This window comes from Sciurus vulgaris, assembly GCF_902686455.1.
Source record: "Sciurus vulgaris genome assembly, chromosome: 1".
NCBI lineage: Eukaryota > Metazoa > Chordata > Mammalia > Rodentia > Sciuridae > Sciurus > Sciurus vulgaris.
Window position 1 is genome coordinate 108280323 of NC_136461.1, and position 26338 is coordinate 108306660.

Here is a 26338-nt window from a genome sequence, read left to right on the forward strand (position 1 = left end):
GGGGCTTCCAGGCCTGAATAGGGTCCCACATTTATATGTTGTTGGCAAAATATGCAGTCAGTCCTAACTATGGTCAAGTCTTTCCTCTAGCCTAAAGATATGGTCTTCTAACCATCCTTATTTACCTCCTAGAGACCAAAGAGGTGAAGTGACTTGCCAAGTTCCTCAAAACCATCAGTAGCAGGGTAGGGCCATGCCTGGTCTCTGACATCTTCCTGGCTCTAGAATCTACCAAGTTCTTTCAAGCTTGTGTGATCTTCTGTGCTCCTCCCACAACACCTCACACCTGTACCTTCCCCTGCACAGACAAGATCTCATCTTCATATAGTACTGGGCCAAGGCTGCAGCATCATTAAACAGTGGCTATCTAAGGCCAGCAATAGTCTGGATCTGAATTCATGAACATTATGCACACAGCATCTGTAGACTTCAACCCAGAGAGCAGTAGAGCTACCTCAGTAAACCACCCATGATGCTTCCATCACTTTTATTCATGCTTATGGTACATCTAGCAACACATGTATCTAGCCAGATCTTTCCCAGCCCTGTTAGTCTCTCCAAGAGCATACACTGCCCAACAAGTCAGATAAAGTGGCCATTGCCTGATTTGCAGCACTTGTGTACATGATCATCTACAGTTACTTAAGAACTCAGGAGAGATTCTGTTTTATGCTGCTTTGCTGGGTTACCATTTCCCTCATGCAGAGCATGTGAAGTCTTTAGATTAATGACATGCTCCTAGCCTTACCATCCCTGTCCCCTCCAGACATGTCAGCAGTCTTACAATTATTTTACAAAATAATTCAGCACAAGGAAGATGTTGTAGATGGTCAGCAGGGAACAAAATCGGCCTTCACCTTTACACTTACAGAGTGGTAAAATATGCCAGCTTCTCCATCTCTCTCCTATCTATCTCCCCACATGGAGAACACCTGTGCAGATCCATTCCACCCTTATGGTTCAGAGAAGGCATCAATGTTGACTTCTGTGAATCAAATTATAGCAGTGAACTGCTTCCAATGACTCCATGGTCTCCCGTACTGGCCTGTTTCTCCATCCTGCAACTTTGGTGGAAGATCCTCCACATGTTAGAATGCCAGTTTGAGCACTTCACACACACTCATATCTTTTCCAACCTTCCAACTAGTTATTGATACACCTTGCCAGGTCCCCATGGGTATAGAACACAAAGAACTTTGTACTGTTGTGATGAGCAGGATACTAAATGCATGCACAGTAGGGTAGAGTACCCTAGACCCCCTCTGAGCAGCTGGAACTGGAAAACCTTTGGAATGTGTTTTGGGTTAGCAGAGATGACCTTGAAAGTCCAGGCTGGCAACAGGCAACTAAAATCTGGAAGCATCTGGGGCTCTGACAGGAAAACAGGAGGCCAACACTAGGCAGCTCATGCTGGAGACTGACTGGACAAGCTCCTCCCCTCTGTCACTAGTGCTAGTGCCCCTTCCCGCATTCTCTGGTGAACAGCAAAGACAGGTGCTTGGTGTGGTCCTGACCAGTCAGTATCTTCACACTTGGGGAAGGCGTATGAAAGATGGTCTCCAGAAGCCCTTTGCAGCAAAACCTGGGTATCTTACAATGCCCTTTGCCTCTATTCCCTGGGGCACAGGACAGACTTGAAGCTTATGGCTTCTACTTCTTGACTTATGCAGAAGAAAGGAGGTCCTTAACTGGTCCTACAGAGTTCTCGATCCTGTTTGCTATTAAAATTTCCTGGGCCATTTCCATAAAATTATAGACACTTGGACCTAATTGCAATTAATCAATACCTAGATTTAAAAAGTAAATGCACAAAAACCTCTCCAAGGTTGAGAACCTCTCTAATCAAACTAATCAAACCCAAGAATTCCCAGAGGACCAGATACAGTTCCTCTTACTGGTCTGTTACAGAATCCTGCTCCACCTGCCCATTTAGGCTGAGCAACTCTTGAGGTATAGACCTGAGGACCAGATCCTCTGTTGTGCCTCTGTAAGACAGGTTTGCCTACATTAAAGTCTAGAGTTTTATGTTTTCAAGAAATGCCTGTGGAATCAGGAGCTGGTATAGTTGATGCTTTCAAAAGTCAGGCTTGGTAAGGAATATGATAGGCACAGCTCTGTGACTGCTTCCTAGGGACCAGCCTTCCCATGTCCCTGCAGGGCAGGGAAAGGGCTAATTTACAGGCAAACAAGGAGATAACTGTGATCATTAAAAGCAGGATGAATTCCCAAGCTTCCTCCTACTTCTATCTTTATGATTCCATCCTTAGGAATTGCTGACTTGATGTCTATTTGGCTGGGTAGAGAGACTAGTTATGAAATACTCTGAGCAAAGGTTAGTTTAGCTCCTAAGCTCCCTTCAGCATTACCATTAATCACTAATTTACATTTTTGAGAACTGAGGGAAAGAAAATACTTTGTTATGTGATTCAGGAATACATTTTAAATAGATTAGATTGGAAATGGAAGTTCCTTTCTCCACAACTACTTATTATTGACCTTTCTCCCAATCCCTCACATACTGATAAGGCACAAAGACAGATCTTTGGAAATGGATGCCAGTACTGTAACAAACACATTCCCAATATGCCAAAACCACTTTAATCTACTCGTGCTACACTGAGTTGCTGGTAAGAATGTGTAAACTATTGAGATTTCAGATCTTAGCTAATTCATGGATGATCTAGGATTCACCTGAACTTTCTACAAGAGTCGGAAAACTGTTTTTGTTAAGATATAGATAATAAATATTGTAAGATCATGGCCCCTGTAGGTTTTGTCACAACCTGTCAGCTCTGCCATGCAGCGTGAAGAGTCGCCATGGACTCTTACATAAATACATAAAGGTGGCTGCATGGGTGAGACTATATTCCAATAGGGTTTTATTTACAGAGTCAGGCCAGATCTGGTAGTTTGCCAATTCCCGTTTTAGCAGCAAATAGCTTCCACAGGTTGAACTGAGTGACATTTAATGAATGACAAATAAGGTAGAAAGAATGACATAGTAAAAGACTGATAAGGATTTAATGACAAATATTCCATATTGATTGATGAACATCAGAATACTGTCCAAGGAACCATCATTAAATAAAATGACCTGAAAACAAGGCAATTCTCACGTACACAAGCACACTCACATAAAACCTGTTACTCTTAGGATTATTAAATTACTATTTTAACAAACAGATGTAAAATAACATTACAGTGAAGAAAAATGTGCACAAACTTCAGAAACACAGTTCAGATTGTCTATGAACACAGATTCTTAATTTGTACTTTTTCACATATGTACAGCCTCTTGATTGTAAAGAGACCACACGGCTCAAAGGGTTAACTTATCTTCTTCCAACTCACAACTCAAGATTTAATCAAAACCATTTACCTTCCAGGTTTTGTTTAATGAAGGGCAGCAGAAGCCTGCTCTGGACCAAACTCACCAGGGAACAAACACTTGCCTCCATCATTATCAATAAGTTGGAGTAAAGAATCTTTAACACCATCAAGGATGAACTACAAATTATAGGGTTTACCAAAGAAATACTACTATTCTAAAACTAAAGAAACAACCTCCTAAACATATTTAGCCTCACTTAATGCAGGTATTTTCCCTGAAGAAGTATATGAAAAATGGACTCACATTTTAAATACACCCTGGGAGTGGGGGGTTGATGGCCATACAGTTTTCTTCTACTAAATGATTTGCTCATAGAAAAGACATTGACATGATACCTGACTCTCTTATCCATGGTAATAGAAAGAACAATAGAGGCAAGTCCAAGGATTTCTACTGCCATTATTTCATGCAAGCTTCAATCTTCATTTTCCATTGAACCCTCTCTCAAAGATGCTGATATGTGATACATTTGATGCTAATGAGACTGTGCATATTGATGGCAGCAAAAGACCAAATAACCAATAAAGTGGATAATCAACCCACGAATAATCAAAAGTTGGATGAGATTTCACAGGCACAGGCTTGAAAGAACTTAAAACAGATGAAAGAGGTAGATGTGCATTAAAAAAAAATACATAAAGGAATAAGATTACCCATAAAGTGGCTACATTATTTTTAGGTGGTCTTATACACTTGGTATTTAATTCAGACTATAAGAGTCATTATAAATAATGGAAATGTATTTTACTGGTATAATTCTTGATTAAAATAAAATTTAAAAGAATTAGTATTTTGAAATTATCCCTAGTGTGAACATCTACTTTTATTTATGAATAGCAGTCAACTGATTCAGAGGGCAAGATCAACAGGCAACATACAAACCCAGAATTTGCAGAATTTTTTTCAGTGTTCTTACAATGACAAAAACATGCTTTTCTACAGTCCCCAAAGAAGTTCTTTGCTAGAATACAACTGATCAAGTATAAATTACTAGCATTCACAGAAACTTTGCTAAAACTGTAAAAACAATTTTGTAACTTTTTCCCCCTTCAACTGTGTCCAACAGTTTATGAAGATGCTTCCCATGAATAATACAGGGTAACAAATGTTAGTGAAGAAAACAATACTGTTTCCCACAACTCTAACTTCTAAAGACTAACCTAGGGGAGGAACTTTCAGCATATGGAACTGAAATCTATACAAAAATCATCTAACTACAGCTCCCTACTAGAAATACAACATAAGTAGGTCACTCTAATTAAGTGACAAAGACCAGCTTTGTCAATAAGGACATCTTTGGCCCTTCTAGGTTAGCTTTGAGTTCCCAACCAAGGGTAAGAATGTTCAGTGTCCTTATTTTATTATATAAATCATGACAGATAAGTCTTCCTAGCAGCTGAGCTGGAGAACACAAAAGGTGAGGCCATACCTCTTCACACTGTCCTCAGCCTTCATTCAGGTCAGCCTGCTACACTCCTGCCCCCAGGCTTCCCTTAAGACAGAGGTCGTAATACTGATTTACCTCACAAAGATGTGAGAAACAACTAACAATCATTAAAAAGCATAAAGCACTTTGCAAGTACAAAAGTGCTATTTTGGCATCTATATAACAACTAGAAAACATTCAATGCTTGTGCTATTTGGCAATTTTGCATTTACACCTCTCCCTGACTGTGCCCTCTTTGTGTAAAGCCTTGAGACTTCTAATGTGCCTCCACATGTAGGAAAATGAAATTCTTGCCTGAACTAGGTCCCTCATCAATATGGATGGAGTTGGAGGTGAGTGGGAACAGGGCACACACATGCAAAGTGAAGGCAAAGAGACAAAGGAGCCTTGCATCCCAACTTGTAAACTTTGCTTTCCTGGATTTTTCACATACTGCCAGAAACTCTTAAGCTAACTGACTTCTGTAGCAGGTCACCAGGACAGCAGTTTACCATCTGGGGTTCACTTGAAACACAGGCATCAAGCTGACCTGGGAGGCGGAAAGTCACACATAGCTGAGATTGTTCCATTTGCCTGACACTTAAAAGATCACAAATGATACCTTAAAGAAATACTGGGTCTGGCACACACCTGACACAGGGCAAGGGGCAGGTCACCCACATAGATGATTTTGACCTCCCACAAAGTCAGAGTATGTTCAAGGCAGTACCAAGGAATCAAAAGCAAGAGCACAAGAGATCTAAGAACCAGTTACAAATGTATTTCTAAACCCTAGAAGTCATCCCTTGAAATGAGGTTGTGTAGTTTTTCTTCATGGTTTCCCTTGGATGCCTCAAAATAGCATCTGTGGCTCAGAGAAAGGAAGAGTATACTAAATATCCTCTCCTTCAGGATTGACAAGAGTCTCCTCATTATAGCTGACTTGGGGGCTCAGGGAAAACATTGGCCTACCACCTGATTGGAGCAGTTCAGAATTATTTATACCCGCATTATACTTTACTCATAATTTTCAATCCAACCATCTCTTCTCCCCTGATTCCCACAGGTCATCGAAGCCCAATCTACTCCACTGCCTGCCATCCTGTTTTTCCCCCACTCTCCAAATCCCCTTCCTCAAAGTACCTACTCCTTCAAGCCCTTCACTCCCTACAGGGTATAGTTGAGGAAGTCATTACTCAAACACATCTCCCCAAAAGTTTCCTGGAAGGGAAGTAGGCAAAATATAGCACCCTAAAATGAAAACTCTTACTGAAGACTCCTTAACACCAAAAGGTTCCTCAGTCACTCTCAGCTTGCCCCTCCCCCCACGTCTTCCAATAAGGTTTGTCCCCAGGACACCTATTCCCCACATGCTTCACAGAGGGCGACCTCGCTCAGACCCAGCCCTAGCACAGGTGCAGCTTCTGGTGCTGCGCAAGGTGCGTTTTGTAGCGGAAGCCTTTGCCACAGCCGGCGCACTTGTGTGGCTTGTTCCCAGTATGGATGCGGCGGTGGCGAATCAGGTGAGAACTCTGAATGAAGCTCTTGCCGCACTCAATGCACGTGTAGGGTTTCTCGCCGGTGTGTGTGCGCTGGTGCTGCGTGAGTGTGGAAAAATCGCTGAAGCGCTTCTCGCATTGACCGCAGCGGAAGGGCTTCTCGCCGGTGTGCACACGCAAGTGGTTCACTAGGTGTGAGTTGCGCCCAAAGCCCTTGCCGCACTCACGACACACATAGGGCCGCTCACCTGAGTGCGTGCGCTTATGCGTGAAGAGGTGGGAGCTGACACTGAAGGTCTCACCACACTCTGAGCACATGTAGGGCTTCTCGCCTGTGTGCACCCGCTGGTGCTTCACTAGGTCCGAGCGCCAGCTGAAACGTTTGCCGCACTCGTTGCAACCATGAGGCTTCTCGCCCGTGTGGATGCGCTGATGGTTGGCCAGGTGTGAACGGCGCACGAAGCCCTTGCCGCACTCCCCACAGGCGAAGGGCCTCAGCGCTGCAGCACCTGCACCGCTGGCGGCCGCGTGTGCACGCCTGTGGCTCAGCAGATGAGAGCTGAGGCTGAAGGCCTCACCACACTCCGGACATGGATAGGGCTTCTCACCAGTGTGCAGGCGACGGTGCTTGAGCAGGTCGGCACGCCAGCTGAAGCTCTTCCCGCAGTCTGCACACAGGTTGGGCCGCTCGCCAGTATGCAGGCGCAGGTGGTTTGTCAGGTAGGTGTTGCGGCTGAAACCCTTGCCACACTCCCCGCAGCGGAAGGGCTTCTCGCGCGGGGGCCGGGCCAATGCAGGCCCCGCCCCGAAGCCCCCTGCCACGCCCATTCCCATCATCCCCACCACAGCTCCGCACTCGCCAGCGAGGCCGAAGGGCTCCAGGCTGGCTACCGCAGCGGCCTCGGCCAGGCGGTGAATACGCTGGTGCTGTAGGAAAGCGGCACCCGGGCTGAAGCTCTCCCCACAGTCGGGGCAGATAGTGGGCGCGTCCATTATGCTGGCCACCAGGCTGTCTAGCTCCCCGAGGTCCATGGCCATGGGGTGGTGAAGACGGTGGAAGCGGCGGTGAGCAGGTCTGTCACCTCGGTGGCGACTTCCCAGGGAGAGGTGGCGCCTCCAGGGAAGTACGGGAGGTGGGGGCTGCTCCTCTTCCTCTTGAAACCTGTTCTCTCCAGCACTCTCCTCCTCCTCTTCCGGGGGACTCCGGGATATGCTGTCTGACTCAGACAGTCCTGGGAATATCCCCATGTCAGCCACACTAGGCTGGTCATCTTCCTCATGGAGAGCAACGGCTTCTTCCTCACTCAGCAGCCCCTCTGCAACAGAAGGCAGGTGGGGCTTACTAGACCTGGCCCTCAACAAGGTAAGCCTAGAGGAAAGGAACCTCAACAATAAGAGTGTGGGCCAAGGAGTAATGCATCTCCCCAAGCACTCCCAACCCCCACCCAGCCCCTTACATTCCAGCCTCCCTCCCACTTGGTTCCTCCCAGAAAAGGCCTAAGAAGTATACACTTTGTGCTGACTTTGCTACAGTGTGTTCCAGTTCTTCCATAAGCCCCAACCAGCTGAGCTATCTGAATGCAGGAAATAAAGGTTTTTCACTTCATGAAACTATGAGTGCCTTTTAAGGTTACAGCCTCAAAAGAAAAGTCTAGGCCACCACCACCACCAAAAAACAAAAAACCCACACCCCACTTGGCCTAATCAAGTCTCTGATTGACTTTTAAAATGCAGTCTGTAAAAGAGGTGGCACAGGGGCAGGAGGCTGAAATGAAAACTAAATTCCATGCATGATTATGAACCCAATTTTTTAAAACTGCAGTCTGGTACCACTTAAGGTGAAACAACAAACTAAACTCACCTTAAGGACTTGATTATGAATGGGTGAAGAGAGCGATAATAGAGGGAAAGAGCATGGAGGCTAGAGCTGGTGAGCCCAGGATGGAGCTTGGTTCACGGATACACACCTGTTAGTCTCTAGCTGCTTTATCCCCAAGCAGAGGGCACTCCAGGAAGTTACTCAGTTGTGGAAGGCCACTTGCTTGTGTGCACTGTGGGGGAGGGCAGCATGGCATCTGCGACTTTGCCAGGAGGAAAGGAATGTAACCTCACAGCCCTGACCATTAAGTATTTCAGCTCATTTCTGACCCTGGAGCATGTACTCAGGAGGATAAAGCAACAAATGCCCAAAGACAGAAACAAGGAAGTGGATAAAGGCCCAGTTCTCAGGTCAGGAATGGCAAAGGATTTAGTAGAGGAACTGGGCACTTTGGAAATCAGTCACAGAACCTAAGCAGGTCATTGAACCCTGAGTTTACTTATCTGCAGAGGGTGGTGACTATACCTGCATCTGGATACTTTGCTCAGCACTGTGCTAACTCTTTAAACGCAGCAACTCATTTAACATTTCCAGCAACCCTGTGAGGTAAGTTGTATTGTTACCTGAGTAACTGCAGTGCTGTTACAACTGGGAATTAACATCAGTAATCTATGCTGTAAAGTGCTGTGCCCATGAGTGAGCAAGATCACCAATGCTTACCAGCACAGCTCACCTCAGACTGGATGGAAAAAAAAGGATGCTCTCCAGGACCAACACTAGAAAGGCCATGTTAGTACAGAATCCTGCTTAATGGTCTCTAGAAAGCTCCCCACAAAGAATGCTGCCCCTGGTTGTAATTCTAGAGAGCAAGATATGAAAGTAGTGGGGAAATTCCCACCTTCTCACCTGTGCAGATGTCGGACACTACTTCCCTCTCCCTTGAGTCCTCACTTAGAGCTTCATCCTGTGGGTTGGCCATCTTCCGCTCCAGGTGGCCTCTTTCTTCTGCCTCCTGTGAATTAGAGCCCATTCCTCTGTCTTCTGGGTCCCCTTCCCTGTCCTCAGTGTTCTCAAAATCAGAGCCCATTGCTCTGTCTTCTGAGTCCTGGTGTTCACACATACCCCGATTATTTTCTTGTTCCATCTAGGAAGAAAAGAACAAGGGAAGTGACCAAGGATCCCTGCTCCAGACAAAATACACAGAAAGGTCACATCAGCCTCTACTTGTCTGCTCACCGTGTCTGACCTTGATGTCCCCATCCAATAAAATGTCTAGACTTCCAAGCCCCAGATGGCAAATCTCTATTCCCCACCCCATGTAAATTTAAGGTAAACAAGTGGGTGCAAAGGAGGATGTCTAGGTAGTGGAAGAACAGTAGCAACCTCATTCTAAGGCCACATGGCCACTGGACCCAGATTTGGTCTGCTGTCTATGAAGTAAATATTTATAAGTGGGGGTTAGAGTTTAACCATGAGGTAGGCATCCTCACTTTTACAGATGAAAAAATTTAAAGCTCAAAAAAAGAAGACCTGATAGCCTAAGGCTGTATAACTTACAAGAAGTAGAATGGAGACTAAACCAATTTTTTTTTATCTCAAAATCCTATGCTTTCCTTACTCTATTTAAGCTTGCCCTTCACAAGCCCATAATACTCTTGCAAGTATTTTAGCTAATTATGAGAGGGCCTTCATGGAGCCAAAGGAAAAGTACAGTCAGGACACCAGAATAACTAACATCAGTACAGTAACTTCCTACTTAAGACCCTGTCTTCAGTGGTACACCAACTCTGGCTTTGTGACAATGATCTACTGCATTTCTGGGAGCAGTAAGCCAAGATGATTCAAGCATTTTAGCAGGTCTGTTGAGGCAGGAGGCAGAGATGCAGGGGCTTCCTAGATTAGAATCCATTTCTGTGCTCCTAATTACATATTTCACATTATCTGAATTGAAAGTAAGCTTTAACAGGAACATGCACAAGGGACAACTGATAACCCTTCTACAGAAAGGGCCAACATGTGAACTACAGGAAAAAAATAACATCAGATTCCTAAGCCTTTTGTAGATGTTAGGTTTACATCTCAAATACAAAGGGCCCCCTGCCAAGACTGAGCATTTGGGCCAAAAATAATTTATTTCTGCCATCCATCACTCCCACAGCTGGGCTCAAGGCAGCCAAACAGTTTCTAGGTGGAGGAACTTGGACTATGACTTTGTGGGAGACTACCACCTCTCTTCACTACCTCAGCAGTCCCAAAACTGGAATGCAAGAATAGGGCTGATGGGTCCAGTCCCCGTGCCACTAAAAAAAAAAAAAAAAGACATAAAGCCTAAACAAGATGCTTTTTCCTTGGCTGGGAATTTTTCCTGCCTCTGTTGAAGCCTTCCCTGAGGCAACCCTGGCTCTGCAGACCCTTTGGAATGGAAAGCAGGAGTTACAGGCAGCGGAAATTCCTCTGGCTGGGTCAGCCTCAATGTAGAAAGCACAATGCATATCAATTAACCTCTCATTGTTTCAGAGTCCTCATCAGTGGAAGGAGGTTAAAGTTACTTAACCTTGCTCACAGGGAGAGTGTCTGGAGGAAACTAATTAAAGTGCACTTTGGAAAACACTGCTGAGAATAATTGATGCTTTGAGTTTTACAAATGTGAAATACACATTATTCTCTTTTTTAAGTTCTAATGCTGGTCCAGCACACCTCAAAGATACGCTGGCTCCTCTACAACTTTGGATACACATCACCCTGATAGCATATTATATCCTTTTCTCAGTGATGATGACATAGTCCCTAAATTAGAATGAACAAACAAACAAAAAATCAGGCTCTTCCCTTAAATGTTTTGGGTGCCTGAGGATGATCAGTCAATAGTGCCCTGCAATATAGCTGAGTTCCTCTAGAAAGCACACCATTTAAAATGCCAGGTTCTCAACACTCTGTTTTTTCCTGTTAGGCTGTAGGAGAAAGATCTCCTTAAAAGCATGAACCTTTTCAGAGGTGTAACCCACAAGAGACTGTTGTCCCCAGTCACTTCTGCCCATCACTCTTGCCTTCTGGATGCCAAATTTGGACTCAAGTCTATATTTAATGCTCCTGAGGTGTGGAGAGGCAACAGTCGGTTTTAGTTATGGCCTGCTGCTTTGCTAGTGTCCGAAGGCAGCGGAGGGGATGGGGGTTAGGGAAGGGGGAACTAATCAATGGTTTTTGCCAACCCAAGGCCAGCAAGAACTCCATACCAGTAAAGGAATTAAGCACACCACCAGAAACTCATAAAATGGAAAATTTCAGTGTCCAGCATGGCCTCGATGGGACTGCAGCTCTCCATCCAGAAAGGTGGGGCGTAGTGGACCAACCTGGCAAGCACGGAGCAGGGCTTCACCTCTGTGCCATGACCTCAGAAATGGCAAGAGTGGAACAAGAGGACATTCTGGCTTATGATTTCTTGCAAATCAAGAGAGCACTCACACCAGAGAAGTTAAATTCAGAAACAAGGTTTCTCTAGATTTAAGGGAGATGAGGTGCATGGGAGAGCCAGTGCCCGAGTGGCCCACTCAGGGCTGGCATATGAATTCACAATGCTGCCACATTCAGAATCAAGGCAGGTACTGAGCTCCAAAAAACAGGGTCAGGTATGCTCTGAAGAAAGCCAGAGCGCCTGTCATCCAGAGGCAACATTCATGGCACAACTACTTCAGTATGCTCAGGGCAAAACAGGGAGTCTGCACCGGCTATCCGTATTCAGTTCCACTCATGATATCACAGGCTGGGGTCTAGGCAACTGTCGTCAGGTCATGGAGAAGGCCATCTGGAGGTAAGGGAGGGACAGAGAACTCGATAAAAAGTAGCTCATTTAAAAATTACCTCTTTGTTCATCAATAGATGTATGCTAGCATATATATTTACACATGAATACACAGTCTCAGGGCAATTAGAAGAATATTTATTAAAATGTTAAAAATCTCTTGTTCACTTTCGGGGGTTTTGCAGATATTAACTCACTTAATCTTAACAAAAATCCAATGAGGTTTGCTCTTGCCAGCTTCACAGACCAAAAACAGACACAGAAAGCCAAGGTCATACACACACTCACCTGCAGAGCAGGGTCCATACCCTGGAAGTCCAGAGCCAGTACCCACATTCCTAAGCAGCTTCTGTTAGTTTGGAAAGTCATGTCCATTTTGTGTGCATCTATTTTTTCTCAGTAAACATGTATTTGTTTTTAACTAGGAAAAAGTTCAGTATTGTTTATAACATGGTAAAATGTATTCAAGGAAAAAATCTATGATTTTTCTAGAAGCAACAAAAAGACAAGAAGGAGTGTGATTACCTCATTCTAGAACACCTGATTTTCAAAAATGTTATCTAGGCAGTGGTATAACTAAAGTGTCAGTCAGTAGATTTCAAGCAAACTTTGTTCCAGCTCCTTCCCCACTCATTCTCAAAATAAAAACTAGCAACATGTTTTCTTGGGCAAGGCCAGGGTTGGATAATGAGTGGGTAGCAGGGCAGCTTGATGGCTTTATGACCAGATTATCCTGGGTTCAAATTCTCTGCTCTTTGCCAGATATCTGACCTTGTGCAAGCTGTGTGACCTTGCTGAATTCAGACTCTATATCCTTAAAAACAAAGATGCCCTCACCTACCTTGCTTGGGTGCTTGAGAACCATGTAAGATTGGTGTTTATAAAAGCCACTGGCACCTTGGAGACACAGTAAATGGTAGTTTTACTAATATAGTAAACTTTAGTCAATTTCTTGATTTTAAAAATTACACCAGTTCACAGCTCTATTCACTGAGAATGGCCTCCGATGAGTACATGCAGAGCTTCCCTCAACCTTGCTGTTAAAGGCTCAATGAGCAACCCACCAAGTGAAGACAAGAGCCTAGGAGGAGCTAGCGGCACAGGGGAGCTAGGGAGAGAGAAATTTTATAGCTGCTGATTTCAAATATATATATATATATAGGGATTGGGTGGGTGCTTCCACAAACCCTGACCAATACCATCTGCAAGGGAGCTATCCACCCCCTCGTCAGAAAGAAGTATAGAACAACAGGGTAGTAGGAACAGCCAGGCAGACAAAATTAATTCCACATTTCATTCTAATCACTAATGGAGACAAAAGCTGTAAGCAGTAATGGGAGAGAGCCCTGGTTAGGAAGCAGCACAACCACTGTGCTGTGAGACTCTGGGTATTTGCCCCCTCCAGACTTCTACTCAATGAGGCATTTTGGGTTTGGGTTTGAATGTGCCTGAGTCCTCTTGTGGTCATGTGACATGAACTCAGGTAAGTTCATCTGGGGAGACATTATGGTCAGGTTCAGTAGACAGTTTCAGCTCCAGCATGGCAACTCCCCCCCCCCCCCCCCAAGATCCCTTGCACCTTTATATGGCCTTTGATGTGATTGCAGATCACATCAGTAAGCGTGGCAGTGGGCAACCTCCCCAAGACTTCAAATCCCAGTTTCTATAACTTAACAAAGTCTCAAGTCAAAAAGAGAGAACATTCGTCACCCTATAAAGTCACTATGCCTTCTAACTATACTCAACCCTACTGAAAATACTAACTAATCAGCTCCCTCTGAAAACTTTGCTGCAGATGTGATAAAGTATCTTTGAAAAAGAAAAAAGAGAGGGAGGGAGGTGGGACGGGAAGTGTAGTATCAGAGTCAGAATTAGAATTTAACCTGAGATTTTTTTGGCATATTGTCCCATCTCTTTCTTTTGAACAGAAGCCCCACTATGAATTTAACTGACTTTCCTGTGAGGGGGTAGAGGTAGACACACACCTCTCTCACACCTTCCTGGATTTTACAGAGAGAAACCAAGACTAGGAATAGTAGCAAATGTCCCAGCCTCTAAAAGATAAACCACTGCTAAGCTCTCCATCTTGGTAGCATTTTGTTGTTGTTGTTGTTGTTGTTTTGCAGGACCCCACACTGCCCTGCCACCTTCCTGCCACAATGGGCCTGAGGGGGCAGGAGGTAACCTTCTGGAATCAGGCTGGGAGTCAGTGTTCCATCTGAATAAACCTATGAGTCTACACTACAATTCTAACAGATCCCCCCCCCAATGGTAACTGCAGGTAATTTGGGGTGACCATTTTTTTGTAAGAACACTAAACAGGTGGTGTATCTCCTAGCCATAGTCAGGACGACTCAAACTATCTTTTGGCATTTTCCCCTCTACTGGCTCCTCCTCCACATGAGAGCAGCTGGCAAGAGCCCTGGACGGGGAAAGCAAAAGGAAAGGGCAGATTGCCACCACACCTGGCAGTACTAGCAGAGGTGGTCCAGCAAAGAAGGAGCAGGCCAGTGTGAGAACAGACCTCCTTGCCCAACCCTGAGGACCCACGAAGCCCCCAGCTGGTCTGGCAGGGAACCATGCTGAGCCCAACTGCCAAGTGGCTCACAGCCAGGCCAGCAGAGCTGTCATGTCAGGGAAAGGAAGCAACCCGGTGGGCAGTGGGCCAGAAGCGGCTCCCACTCCAAGCTGCTGCCTCCAAGCCGCAGCTCCTTTCCTGTCTCCCACTCATCTTGCAGGTCCCTTCCATACCTCCTCAAGGGGATGCTGGGAGGGCTAGCAGCAGTTGGAGGCTTCCTCCTGCTACTTCTCATACCCCCTGCCCACCACTCTCTCCCAAAGGAATTTTCCATACCAGAGTCCAGACAGGGACACCTGATTGGATAGAAGTCTGGAAAAACAAATTTAGCCCATGGTTCAAAGGTTGACTTCAAGACCATAACTGGGGTCTAACCACAGATTCCAGGGGGTTAATCATTTGTCCATTTAAAATACCAACCAAGTAAACCGTCAACTAGCCTCATGGTGAGCTAACATTCAGAAAGATCTTAAAAAGCAAAGCCACCTCACTACCTTTGCAAGGCATGTCTCTAGATCAGAGAGCAACAATCTTATACAGACTGTGTCCCCATCCAAGGTAGGCAACTCGCTGTCCCCTTAGCTGGCATTCCGAGTCACACACAGATTGTCCAGCCCCAAATGCCAGCCTCCCAAGTGGCAGACTGCCTGTAAGGTGAACATTAATTCCAGACAGAGAATGCCAGAAGATTACTGCAACTAGGTATTGACTGCTCTCCAGACAGCAGAAGCTAAAATAATAAGGTTTCTGCCTTGCGGTTGGTGCTGTTTTACCTGGATAGGGAAGTCCAAGTTAAAAAGAGAAGGATACTCACCCAGCATGCACAAGATACTAGGTTCAGGATCCAGCAACACACACACAACTAAGGCAACAGAGAAATCCGTCTACAACCCCACAGGTCTGCACTAGTCTGAGTCTCCTTCAATCTTTGTGGTCAAGACTAGTACAATGTCCTTGGAGTCAGGCATTCCCTGTCCACTAATTGGGTTAGGGCCCGTCAGTTTATCCCTCTTTGCAAAATAAGACTTAGTGCAATGCAGAGACAGATCTTTAGTACCCTTGAAGTTAGACTCTGCCCTCAGATGAAAAGTCACAAAAGCTAAAAAGGTCCTCATAGAGGTATGCACTCATCTACATTTTATATTTTACTGATTAGAACATTCTACCTGATACATAGGAATCCCATTTTTTGGGGGGGGATCACCTGTGCCATCACTACCCTTATACGTTAGCTTGTTTGGCTTTTTTCTTTTTCTTCTTATGTAGCAAGGGCAGTCCTCAGTAGAATGATCCTCACACAACTTTTTCAGCAGCTGACTCAGATGTTCAATGTTTGTATTCATGAAATAATAGACCTTGGAAATTTTTTGGTTCAAACTCCTTTTACAGAAAATAAACTGAAGGTAAGAAAGGGAGAGTACCAGAGTTAGAGACCAAAAGGCAGGTGACTAGAAGAGTTGTGGCCAGAATCTCAGTTTCTGATGACCTTGCCAATGATCTTTGCATCTCTTTGATATAAAAAGCCTCCTTAAAAAATAGTCAAATAAATCTGGGACATACATCTGCCCCTTTTATCCCCCCACTCTGTTTTAGTCAGGTTTTTCCTAGAGAAACAGAACAAATGGATGGATTTGTATTTATAAAAAGATTTATTATTAAGGAATTAGCTTTTGCAGTTATAGAGGCTGGCAAATCCAAAATCTATAGGCTGGGCTGATAGATAGAAGACCAAGAGAGTAGATGCAGTTCTTGGTTAAGGGCCATCTGCTAGAGAAAACCTGTCCTTGCTCAGGGAGAGCAGTCTTCTTGTTCCATTCAGGCCTTCCACCAATTGGATAAGGCTCTCACTCACATTATGGAGGACAATCAAGCATTACTCAAAAGTCCACTGATCTAAATGTTAACTTTATCCAAATATACCCTCACAGAAACATCCAGAATAATGCTCGGCCACATGTCTTGACACCCTGTGGCCCAGCCAAGATGACACATAAAATTAATATATAACTTAGCTAAAAAGCACAGTCTGCAATAATCCTATCATAATTCAAAATTTACTCATGAAAACAGCTTATTTTTCAAGAAAACCATTACTACATACAAACACTTGAATAGAGTCTCAGGGATATGTGCTGAAGACAACAGTGGGGAAGAATCAAGTATACACAGACACAAGTCAGAAAGAGGTACAATTTAATAATCCATGTTGCTAAAAGAAAAAGAGATGATATGGAGTATTAATGAACAGCCTTGTACTGGGAGAGTTAATGCCAGAATCTAGAATTAAGGTGGCCAGATGGGGCAAGTAACCTCAGGAAAGCTTTCCCAACCCAGAGATTCTGTGATCCTCTTTCCACTGGAATAAACAATCCTTGAGAGAATGCACCTCACAACAAAAAAAGAAGTGGTGTTAGGACATTTGATCTCCTGCCTCCCACTGCACATTCAACAGGAAAACCCGCCCTTCCAACTCTCTGCCCAGAATAAATGGTGTTACTGATGAAGAATGGCTGGTGTATGCTGGCTGGCCAGAAAATGCACCCAGTAAGTGACACCTCTGCATGTAACTGGCCAAGGTATCTTCCCACAGAGAGCAGGGGGAGAAAGCTACAGAAGTCACCTGATGCCTGAATTGTCATGCCTAATCAAGTTTTAAACTCCACAGCTATATTGTTATCCTGATAAAGTAAAACTTTAGCACACACTTAAAAACACCTCTTTAAAAATAACATACTTGTTTTACCCATTTCCTTAAAAATAACAGATAAACAAAACCCAGACCGTAGAAAACTAAAACACATGATCCAGCTTCTTCAATAACAATATAAAACAGTGACAAAAATGGCAAGAAACAGAAGGAAAACTTTATGGGTCAAAAACCTAAGTGCTTATCAACCAACTTCCACATAGAGACCTTAGATGAATCCCAGTTCAAATTAACAAACTACAAAAACAAAGTACAGGACAACTGGGGGAACTGTGAATGTTGATTAGATATTTGATATTAAGGAATCATTCATTTTTAAGGTGTTAGTATTGGATTAAGTTTGCAAAGAGTTCATACATCTTTAATATGTGAAATATTTATAAGTGAAATAATGTCTAGAACTTGCTTCAACATATTTCCAAGGCAAAGAGAAACCAGGGATGGAACAAGATGGGCTGTATTCCAACCACTGTTGAAGCTGGATGGCCATATGTGTAAGTCTATGATACATTCTCTTTTATCCACTTTTATATTTGCTACAAAGCTTCCTAACAAAAGAGTTTTAAAATGGAAAACAAATTATATTTTTTCTCATATTTAGGATCGATTATATTCACTTAAGTTGTGAGCAAAACAATAAAATGTCAATGATTTCCACAAGAGGAACAGCCTGCTTTTACAAATCATGCCAAATGGGGAGAGATTACTATGTTCCTGAATAGAGCTCATGGGAAGTGGGGACAGGAACAGTGAAGTAAGAGACTATGAGAAAAAAAAATCTTAAGTTTGATGTTTTTGGGTCTCCCCACTCCACCACTTTTTATGAGATTCAGGAATAGCTGTTATGTCCAAAATAGAATCAGAATCCTGTTTCCACTTTTATCTACTTTCATATTTTTAAAGAACTCAAAGGATGCTGTCAGCTAGGGCTTATTAATTTCCACCATTAATTCAGTAATTCTATACCCAAAACCAAAGGGAAATAAACCAGGCTAGAGGCCCACATGACGACGACCCTTGAGGAATTAATTCAGGACAGTAAAACTGAGGAAATGATGGGAGTATCCCACGGATTAAGTACTTCAATAAAGGAACATCCCCAGAACAATCCTCAAATGGAATGAGAAATATAAGGGCATGCAAAATGAAAGGACGATGACAAGAGTGATGTATGAACCTTGAGATGAACCTTGTCAGGAACACAATTACTTCACTAGCCAAACCTGAGAACTTTTAAATGTAGAGAGTGTCTTCTTCAGAGAAATTCAGAGGATGCCATCCAAACAGACTCATACCACAGTACAGAGACAGGAGCTACAAGGTATGTTCCCACTTTATTTTGGAAACCAAAAGCTTGCAGAAAATATCTGAAAGAAAATTCTTTCAGGCAAACGGTGCACACAACTAGTCTCTAAGACACATCTTTCCTTTAGGAAGTGATGCATCTGTCTCAAGAAAGAGGCTGTAGATTCCAGGGCTCATTCATAACTTGAGCACCACAGTCACTAAGTCACTCGCTAGGCTCTGTCTACTCGGTTTCCTATGCCCCTCCTATTTCTAGTTCCTAGCATTTCCCGAAAAGCAGCAGCACCACCCAAACTTGTAAACAGAATGTTTTTCCTGAGCATGGGTTCTGAGCCTGGGTTCTAAGCCTTCAGAGCTCAGGAACACTCTGAAACCTTATGTAAATGTGTATGTGGACACTTTCTTCCAATGAGAAGGCCCACAGCTTTTCCTTGGACCCTGAAAGAATCCATGAAACAAAGACAAAACAAACAAAAACCCTGTTATAAACCACCCCTCTAAAGAACTCAAAATATATTCCAAATCATTAAAATATGTCAGAAGTGATCCAGAGTAGTTTTGGGGAAGGAGAAGAGCAACTTTGCCACTGTGTACCACAGATCTTTTGCTGAGCTGGCGGAGAAGAGAAAATAATGGCAGTAAGCCCAAAACCAGGTGATAACACAGACTAGCACATTTAAACAGGGGATGGAGAGGGAGGGACCAAGCAAAGGAAAACTGCCTGATCCAGTCTGTGATCTCACCTAGCAGCCTATTTTACAGATGAGCCCAGCAGTGAGGATCTAGAAAGGAAAAGTAAATCACCCTTGAGTACCCCACATAACAGCAGACATGGGCTAGCATCTCAAATTTGGTTTCCTTTATCCCTTGATACTCAACCAGACATAGCTAGTGGTGCTTGGGTAACTGGCACTGGAGATGTAGGCCTCCCGGCATCATTAATTCACCTGCTTTTCACTTCCTAATCATTTGTGTTATCTGGCAGGTACATTCACAGAGAGGGAATTTGTTCTTGGAGTCACTAATACACTGCCTCTCTGGGATATATTCCTAATTTATAAGTCTGACCCTAGTTTTATGGCTCCCCAGCTGCTTACTTGGGCAGTGAGTCAAATCACATTAATCAAGCCATAACCTACCCAGTACACAAAATGCTTTGTTAGTTAATCCTCTTCTCAAAGGAAAAAGAATTAAAATCTGGCCAAAGTCACCAACTCATTCCTAACAAATCTTCAGTGTCAGCAAAGTCATCTTGCCTATAAATAATATCATGAGAATTCCTGGGTAAAGGAGTGGATTCTAAGAGTTATACAAAACTCTCCAAGATCGGGAGACCTAGTTCAGGATTAACAGCAAGTCAGGAAAGTACACTGTGGGGGATCAAGCAGCCAGCTCATCCAACATGACTCCTTAGGACAAATCCTGTTTTCTCAGATTCACCTTCTTTTCCTTGACATCTTTTGCCCTGATTTAATAGCTTTGCATTCGGGCTAAGGATATAGTCAGTGGTAGAGCACTTGCCTAGCAAGGTGAAAAGCCCTGGATTCAATCCCCAGAAGCATAAGAAATTAATTAGTTAGCTACTTTGTATTCCCCACATGGGAGGATGTATAGAAGTGGGCTAGGTGGTGGAGGCAGGCAACTAACAAACTAAATTTTGCTGAAGAGAATATATCCACAGGTGATGAGAAAGTCTCACCACTTTGGACTAAAAATTTCTTTAAAGGATCTCCCATTTTCCAGACAAGAAAAATGAGGACCAAAGATGATATAGACTTTGTTGGAATTCATGAAGGTATGCAGTTGGTGGAGAACTGGGACTACTGCTCAGGTTACCTGATTCCTTCTATGCAAAATCTCCCTGCACCAGGTGCTCTCCAGTCTGTTCTGATATTTATGGACTTAGTGCTTTGGCTTGCTTGCATGAGAGTATTTTGCTGCTGCTGTCTTCCTTTTTTTTTTTCCCTCTTTCTTCTCTTGCAGACTCCTGTTAATATTCCCCTGTATTGTGACTTCAGTAAGTTTTCCTCTAAAAAACAGAAAATATTCTTCAAACTTGTATCTGACCCTCTGAAATGGTCTCTGACTTAAAAGGTTTGGGATTATCTATTGCTTTCACTACAGAAATACAGAATATCGCATTGGCTAGAAAAAAGCAACTGTTTGAATCAGCACTTACTTACTGGGCTGTTATGGTAGACACCAAATAACTTCAAGTCCTTGGTATAGTATTTGAAAGGAAAGTCAGAGAGAAAGGAAAGCAAAAAGCCCATGAAGCTATAGAGGTAGTACAGACAGTACTGACTATGCCATTTTAAAATAGGGGTATTTTTGTTTTTGTGTTTTGTGGTGCTGGTCCAGTGTCTTAAACTAAGCTACACCCCTGTCCCTCCAAAAGGATCTTTAAAGACATTCTTCCATTTAAACTATGAAACCCTCTCATTAAAAGAAGACTTTGTCATCCTGCAGTATCATTTTTTTAAATGCCTAAAACCAGTCACAAATTATATATTATATAACATTTCCTCCCAGTGCCATTTTTTTGGCCAGATAAGTTTTCATTTTATTCTTTTTTTTTAGTACCCAAGAATTGAACCTAGGGGTGCTTAACCACTGAGCTACATCTCCAGTCCTTTTTTTTTTATTTTTTATTTTTTTAATTTTGAGACAGGGTCTCACTAATTTGCCTCGAGTCTCCCCAAATTGCTAAGATTGGGTTTGAACTTGTGATCCTCCTGCCTCAGACTCCTGAGATGCTGGGACTATAGGCATTCACCACTGCACCCAGCCCAAGTAATTTGGGGGTGGGGAGGGGACTTGGGATTGGACCAAAGGCTCTCTATCCCTGAACTACATCTCCATTCCTTTTTTTAAATTTTATTTTGAGACAGATCTAAGTTGCCCAGACTGGCCTTGAACTTGCAATCCTCCTGCCTCAGCTACCTAGGTAGCTGGGATTATAGTGTGTGCCACTATATCAAGCTAAGGTTGAACAAATCTTTCAGGCTACTGGGTAAAGGAGGAAAAGTTGCCAGTGGGTCCTGGTCAAAGCTAACATCATCACCCCACATACCAGCTTCCCCACAAGCCTGGGCTTCCAGGTGTGAGTCAGCTCAGCAGATGATATTAACTGCTAACTTTAGTAAGCCAGGCTCACATCAAAAGCAGCTTTATTTTTCTATCTTCCAAATCCTGTGGTCTATTCTCCTATGATCTCACCAACAACACGGTAAAGTGGTTGGCATATAATTCAGTAACTGGTTGCAGAATTCCCATCAAGATGTTCTACTTGGAAATTTGCTCTATGCTTGGCATCCTGAGACTGAGTACAAGAAGAATGAGGGATTCTTATTATACTTCACACTCTACCCTGTTTCCTCTTCTTAACTTATAAAACAGGTCGACTTTCAAGGGTCTGTTCTACATTTTCTTCTGTCTTGTCTCAACTCTTTTACATCTTCTGGTAGTTTTAAATTTGCACCTGCTCTGACCAGAGGCCTCACAAATTTGAACCTCTCACCACAATCCCAGGCCTGTACTTCAGATCCACATTCCTGATGATACCCCAGTTATAACTGGAAAGCCAGAGTCCCAAAGTGATGCCTTGCACATCCCAGGCAACAAAAGACAGGAGGAAGCTGATAGAAGGGAAAAAGGAATCAGCAGCCCTGGGTTCATTCAGAAGATTGCCACTTTTACACTGTAGGGCTTGGGGATGGTCATTTCGCCTCTTCCAGTCTTGGTTACCTCATATATGCAATGCGCCAAAACAAGTCACCTTGAAAGGCTATTGTAAAGATTAAATGAATTTCCATTTGTAATGTGTGTATCTGACCTGGGTCATTTCAAAAACAAGGAGTTCTCTTCCCGAATACTGGCTACAAATCAGTTCCTGCCGACAAGTGTCCACTTCTGTTAATGCCTTCTTTGTTCTTACTTCTCAGGCTCAAAACCCTGGAGTCAACTTTGACCTGTCCCTCACCCCTTTCAATCAAATCAGTTGCCACATCCTTCCTTTTTAAAATTTCTCCTCTTATTTCATTGTCACTATCCTGGCAGTGGACCCTCATCTAGTTATCATGTCACTCCCTTTATTCTTCTTTTCAGAAACCCCTAAATGACTCTGCACAAGTAGTACAGCTCCAAAATGTCAACAAAGTAGCCCATAGCTCTCCTTCTTCACCTCAACCCAAGCCCAAAAGGGGCTGCTCTGCATCCTGGAGAAGGCACTGTGTTTTCCTCTCTTGCCACACTGTCCCTCCTCAAGAAACATGGGATTTCTCTTCCTTTCTGGAGGAAATCAGTACCTATAGTGGTAAAAGGTTTGAGCCTGTTTTTCATCTATAAAATGTGGTAATGGTGGAACCTACCTTATAGGACTATTTTAAATGTTCCGAATTACTTCATTTTGTATGACTCCTAAAGGTACTTTTCCTTATCTTACTCTGACCAATATTAATTTTAAAAATGTAATCATACTTAATAATTCATACCTTATTGTTTGTGTTTTAGATTTTGGCCATTCTAATAGTTGGATAGTGTCATCATGTAGTTAATTTGCAAGTTCAGGATTGCAAGTTCAAGGCCAGTCTGGGCAACTTAGATCTGTCTCAAAATAAAATTTAAAAAAAGGAATGGGGATGTAGTTCAGGGATAGAGAGCCTTTGGTGGGCTCTCCCTCTCCCCACCATCTCCTAACCATAAGTTCCTTGTGTGAACAAGTTGTGTTTTAGTCATCCTCCACACCATGGGCAACCAAACATTTCGGGGAAATGGATACAATTAGGTGAAATTATTACACTCCTTGAATCTCAAAGGGAAAAACTAAAAAGACTAGGAAATCTAGTGATCTGACCAAGACCACATCAGGTATGGCAGGGTCATGGAAACAACCTAGCTCTCTTGACTGGATCTGATAGCCTGTCAGTACCCAGAGCCAAACTTGCTTAATTATCCTGCTTAAGAGGCAGTCATGACAGAAAGTAGCAATTAGCTTCAAAAGTTAGACAGAACGTTCTCCAAAAAGAATTCTGAGTTCCTTGGTCAAATGTCAGCAGCCCTTGTCTGTATCAAATGGTCCTGTGGTTCCTTCCTCCACTCCAAGCTTTTAACCCTTGCTTAAGCTGTGCAAAGAATGGAGGTAGTGAGAGCTGTTTGTGTTCAAGGTGGAAAAAGTACCTACACTCACCTGATCTGACAGGTCAACTGCTTTCTTCCACCCAAGGGAAGTTGGGTCTAGCAATAACAGAAATTAAATGATCAGTGAGAAAAGACTAACACTCAATCTTTTCAAAGCAATAATGAGACCAAGCAAAAAGTTGGTGGAGGAGGATAGAAAACAGGGAACTCATTCAAATATAGAAGAAATTTATATTTAAGAGTGTCTACTGGGACTGAAATTGATGCTGTGGCAGTTTAAAGGTATTGTATTTCTTTTTGTTTTTCTTAAAACCGAGAAGCACAAATTTCTTGTTTTCTCCTCTCACCTACATGCAATCATCAGCCAGAAAACCCTTTTCTGAAGGGCCCAGAATTAAGCTGTGAAGCAAATATAAGCTCTTAAAGAAATCTGTAAAGACTGCATGCCACATAGGAAGTGGTGACCAGAAATATCTAACAAACCACTAATTTGATCAATAAACGTAAGTACCTATTAGGGAAACAGACCAACCATGTTCCTATAATAACTACCCCCTGGCCAGTTCTGACTGTGGCTGCAGTATGGTTCAATTCAATTGACATTTACCTTATTCAAAAAAAAAAAAAAAAAAAAGGATACGAAGGGGAGTTTCTTCAAGTCTCTCACTCTTTGGATTCCTACATCTGGTTTTATATTTAAAACATTTCTGGTACATGTATATACTCCCAAAAAAGAAAATAAATGATTGATGAAAATTCATATATGCAAAAGCAAATCAAGAGAATAAGAGAGAATAAGACAAGAAGTCACAGACTGGGAGATAATATTTGCAAAAGGAATATCTGATAAAGGAATGCCATTAAAAATATACATGGAACTCTTAAAACTCAACAATAAATAAGCCAACAAAAAAATGGGCATAAAAAGATCTGAACAGACATCTCACCAAAGAGGATATACAGACATCAAGGAAGCATATGAAAAGATGCTCAAAGTCATATGCCATTGGTGAACTGCAAATTAACTACATGATGACACTATCCAACTATTAGAATGGCCAAAATCTAAAACACAAACAATATCAAATGCTGATAAAAAAAAAAAAAAATGGAGCAAAAGAGACTTTCATTCACTGCTGGTGAGAATGCAAACTGGCATAGTCACTTTGGAAAACGGTTTCTTACAAAATGAAGCAGGTACATATCTCTGACCATATGATCCAGCAGGTACACTTCTTGGTATTTATCCAACTGAGATGAACATTTATGTCCATACAACAACCTGTTCATCTTTGTAACAGCTTTATTCATAATTGTTAAAACTTGGAAGCAACCAAAATATCAATTCATGAATGGATATGCAAACTGTAGGACACCCAGACAAGGGAATATTATTATACACTAAAAACAAATGAGCTATGAAGCTATAAAGAAAGGGGAAGGAATCTTAAACATATATTACTAAGTTAAAAAAAAAAAGAAGTCAATCTGAAAAGGCTACATACTATATATTATTCTAACTATATGACATTTTGGAAAAGGCAAAACTATGGAGAGAGTAAAGAGATCCGTGGTTGCCAGGGGCTAGGAGTGAGGGATGACTAAGTGGGACGCAGGATTTTTAGAGCAGTCACATTATTCTCTACAATACTATAGTGGTGGATACATGTCATTATGCATTTGTCATGGTGGCATAGGTCTGAAATCCAGCGGCTCAGGAGGCTGAGGCAGGAGGATCAAGAGTTCAAAGCCAGACTCAGCTAAGCAACTCAGTGAGACCCTGTCTCTAAATAAAATACAAAAAATAGGGGGCAGGGAATGTGGCTCAGTGGTGGAGGGCCCCAGTTCAATCCCCAGTACCCAAAAAAAAACGTTGAATATACGCAGCCAGGAATAAGACATACAGTAAACTAGGAACTCTGGCTGATGATGTATCAACATAGACTCATCAATTATAACAAATGTATCACTCTGGTACAGGATGTTGACAATGGCTGGGCCTGTGTGGGGACTTTACCAGAACTCTGTACTTTGTGCTCAATTTTGCTGTGAACCTGAATCTGCTCTAAAAATGTGTATTGTATGTATAATCATTTCCCCAGCTTATATGCTTTATAAGCATATGCCCTTTCCCACAACTCAATTTTTAAAAAAATGATAGTACTATTACATCAGGAAAGAATCAAAATGAAATATTTTTAAATGTACTGTACTCATTCATTCAACAAATATTTATTGAACACTTAACCATATGCTACCATTATTCCAAGTTCCATGTTGTAGAGATGATATTCTAATGGATTTCTTTTCTAAGTCCAGCTTTCAAAACCACCTACAGAAATCAGTCTATATCTGCAGAAGAAAACAGCATGGGGGAGGGGAAATCTAGGGAGAAAAAATGTGATTCTGTGACATTCACAAAGCTTCCCAAGTATGGGGAAAAATGGTCAAAAGTTGTCTTCCTATAATGCCCTGCCTAAATTTCACCACGCCTCAAATGATGAATATGCATGGTACTGGGACAAAAGCAATACAAGTCTTAGTAAATCAAACCCAGAAAGAATGGTTCCTGTTTTGAAATTTATGGTTAAGATCCTCATATATATGTAAAACGCCTCTGTGAGTCAAAGTCAGTCCTGTTTCCTTATACACATAGCAAATGAGAGCTGTGTGCA

At 42.7% G+C, this 26338-nt stretch overlaps 1 protein-coding gene across 3 annotated transcripts in view; it reads right to left on the reverse strand.

The window, feature by feature from the left end:
* Positions 1-3006: 3006 nt before the first annotated feature.
* The window catches only part of ZNF697 (zinc finger protein 697), a 29088-nt gene continuing 5756 nt past the window's right edge, over positions 3007-26338 (reverse strand). Inside the window, exons 1-3 of one of the 3 annotated variants that reach the window (XM_079144341.1) lie at positions 15327-15513; positions 9034-9279; positions 3007-7632 (exon numbers count right to left, since the gene is read on the reverse strand). In XM_079144341.1, coding sequence (XP_079000467.1) covers positions 6224-7564 — 1341 coding nt within the window. In that variant the 5' untranslated portion in view covers positions 7565-7632; positions 9034-9279; positions 15327-15513 and the 3' untranslated portion in view covers positions 3007-6223. Of the gene's footprint in view, positions 7633-9033; positions 9280-15326; positions 15514-26338 lie in introns of those variants that run through there. The other 2 variants (XM_079144340.1, XM_079144339.1) reach the window with 2 other exon arrangements.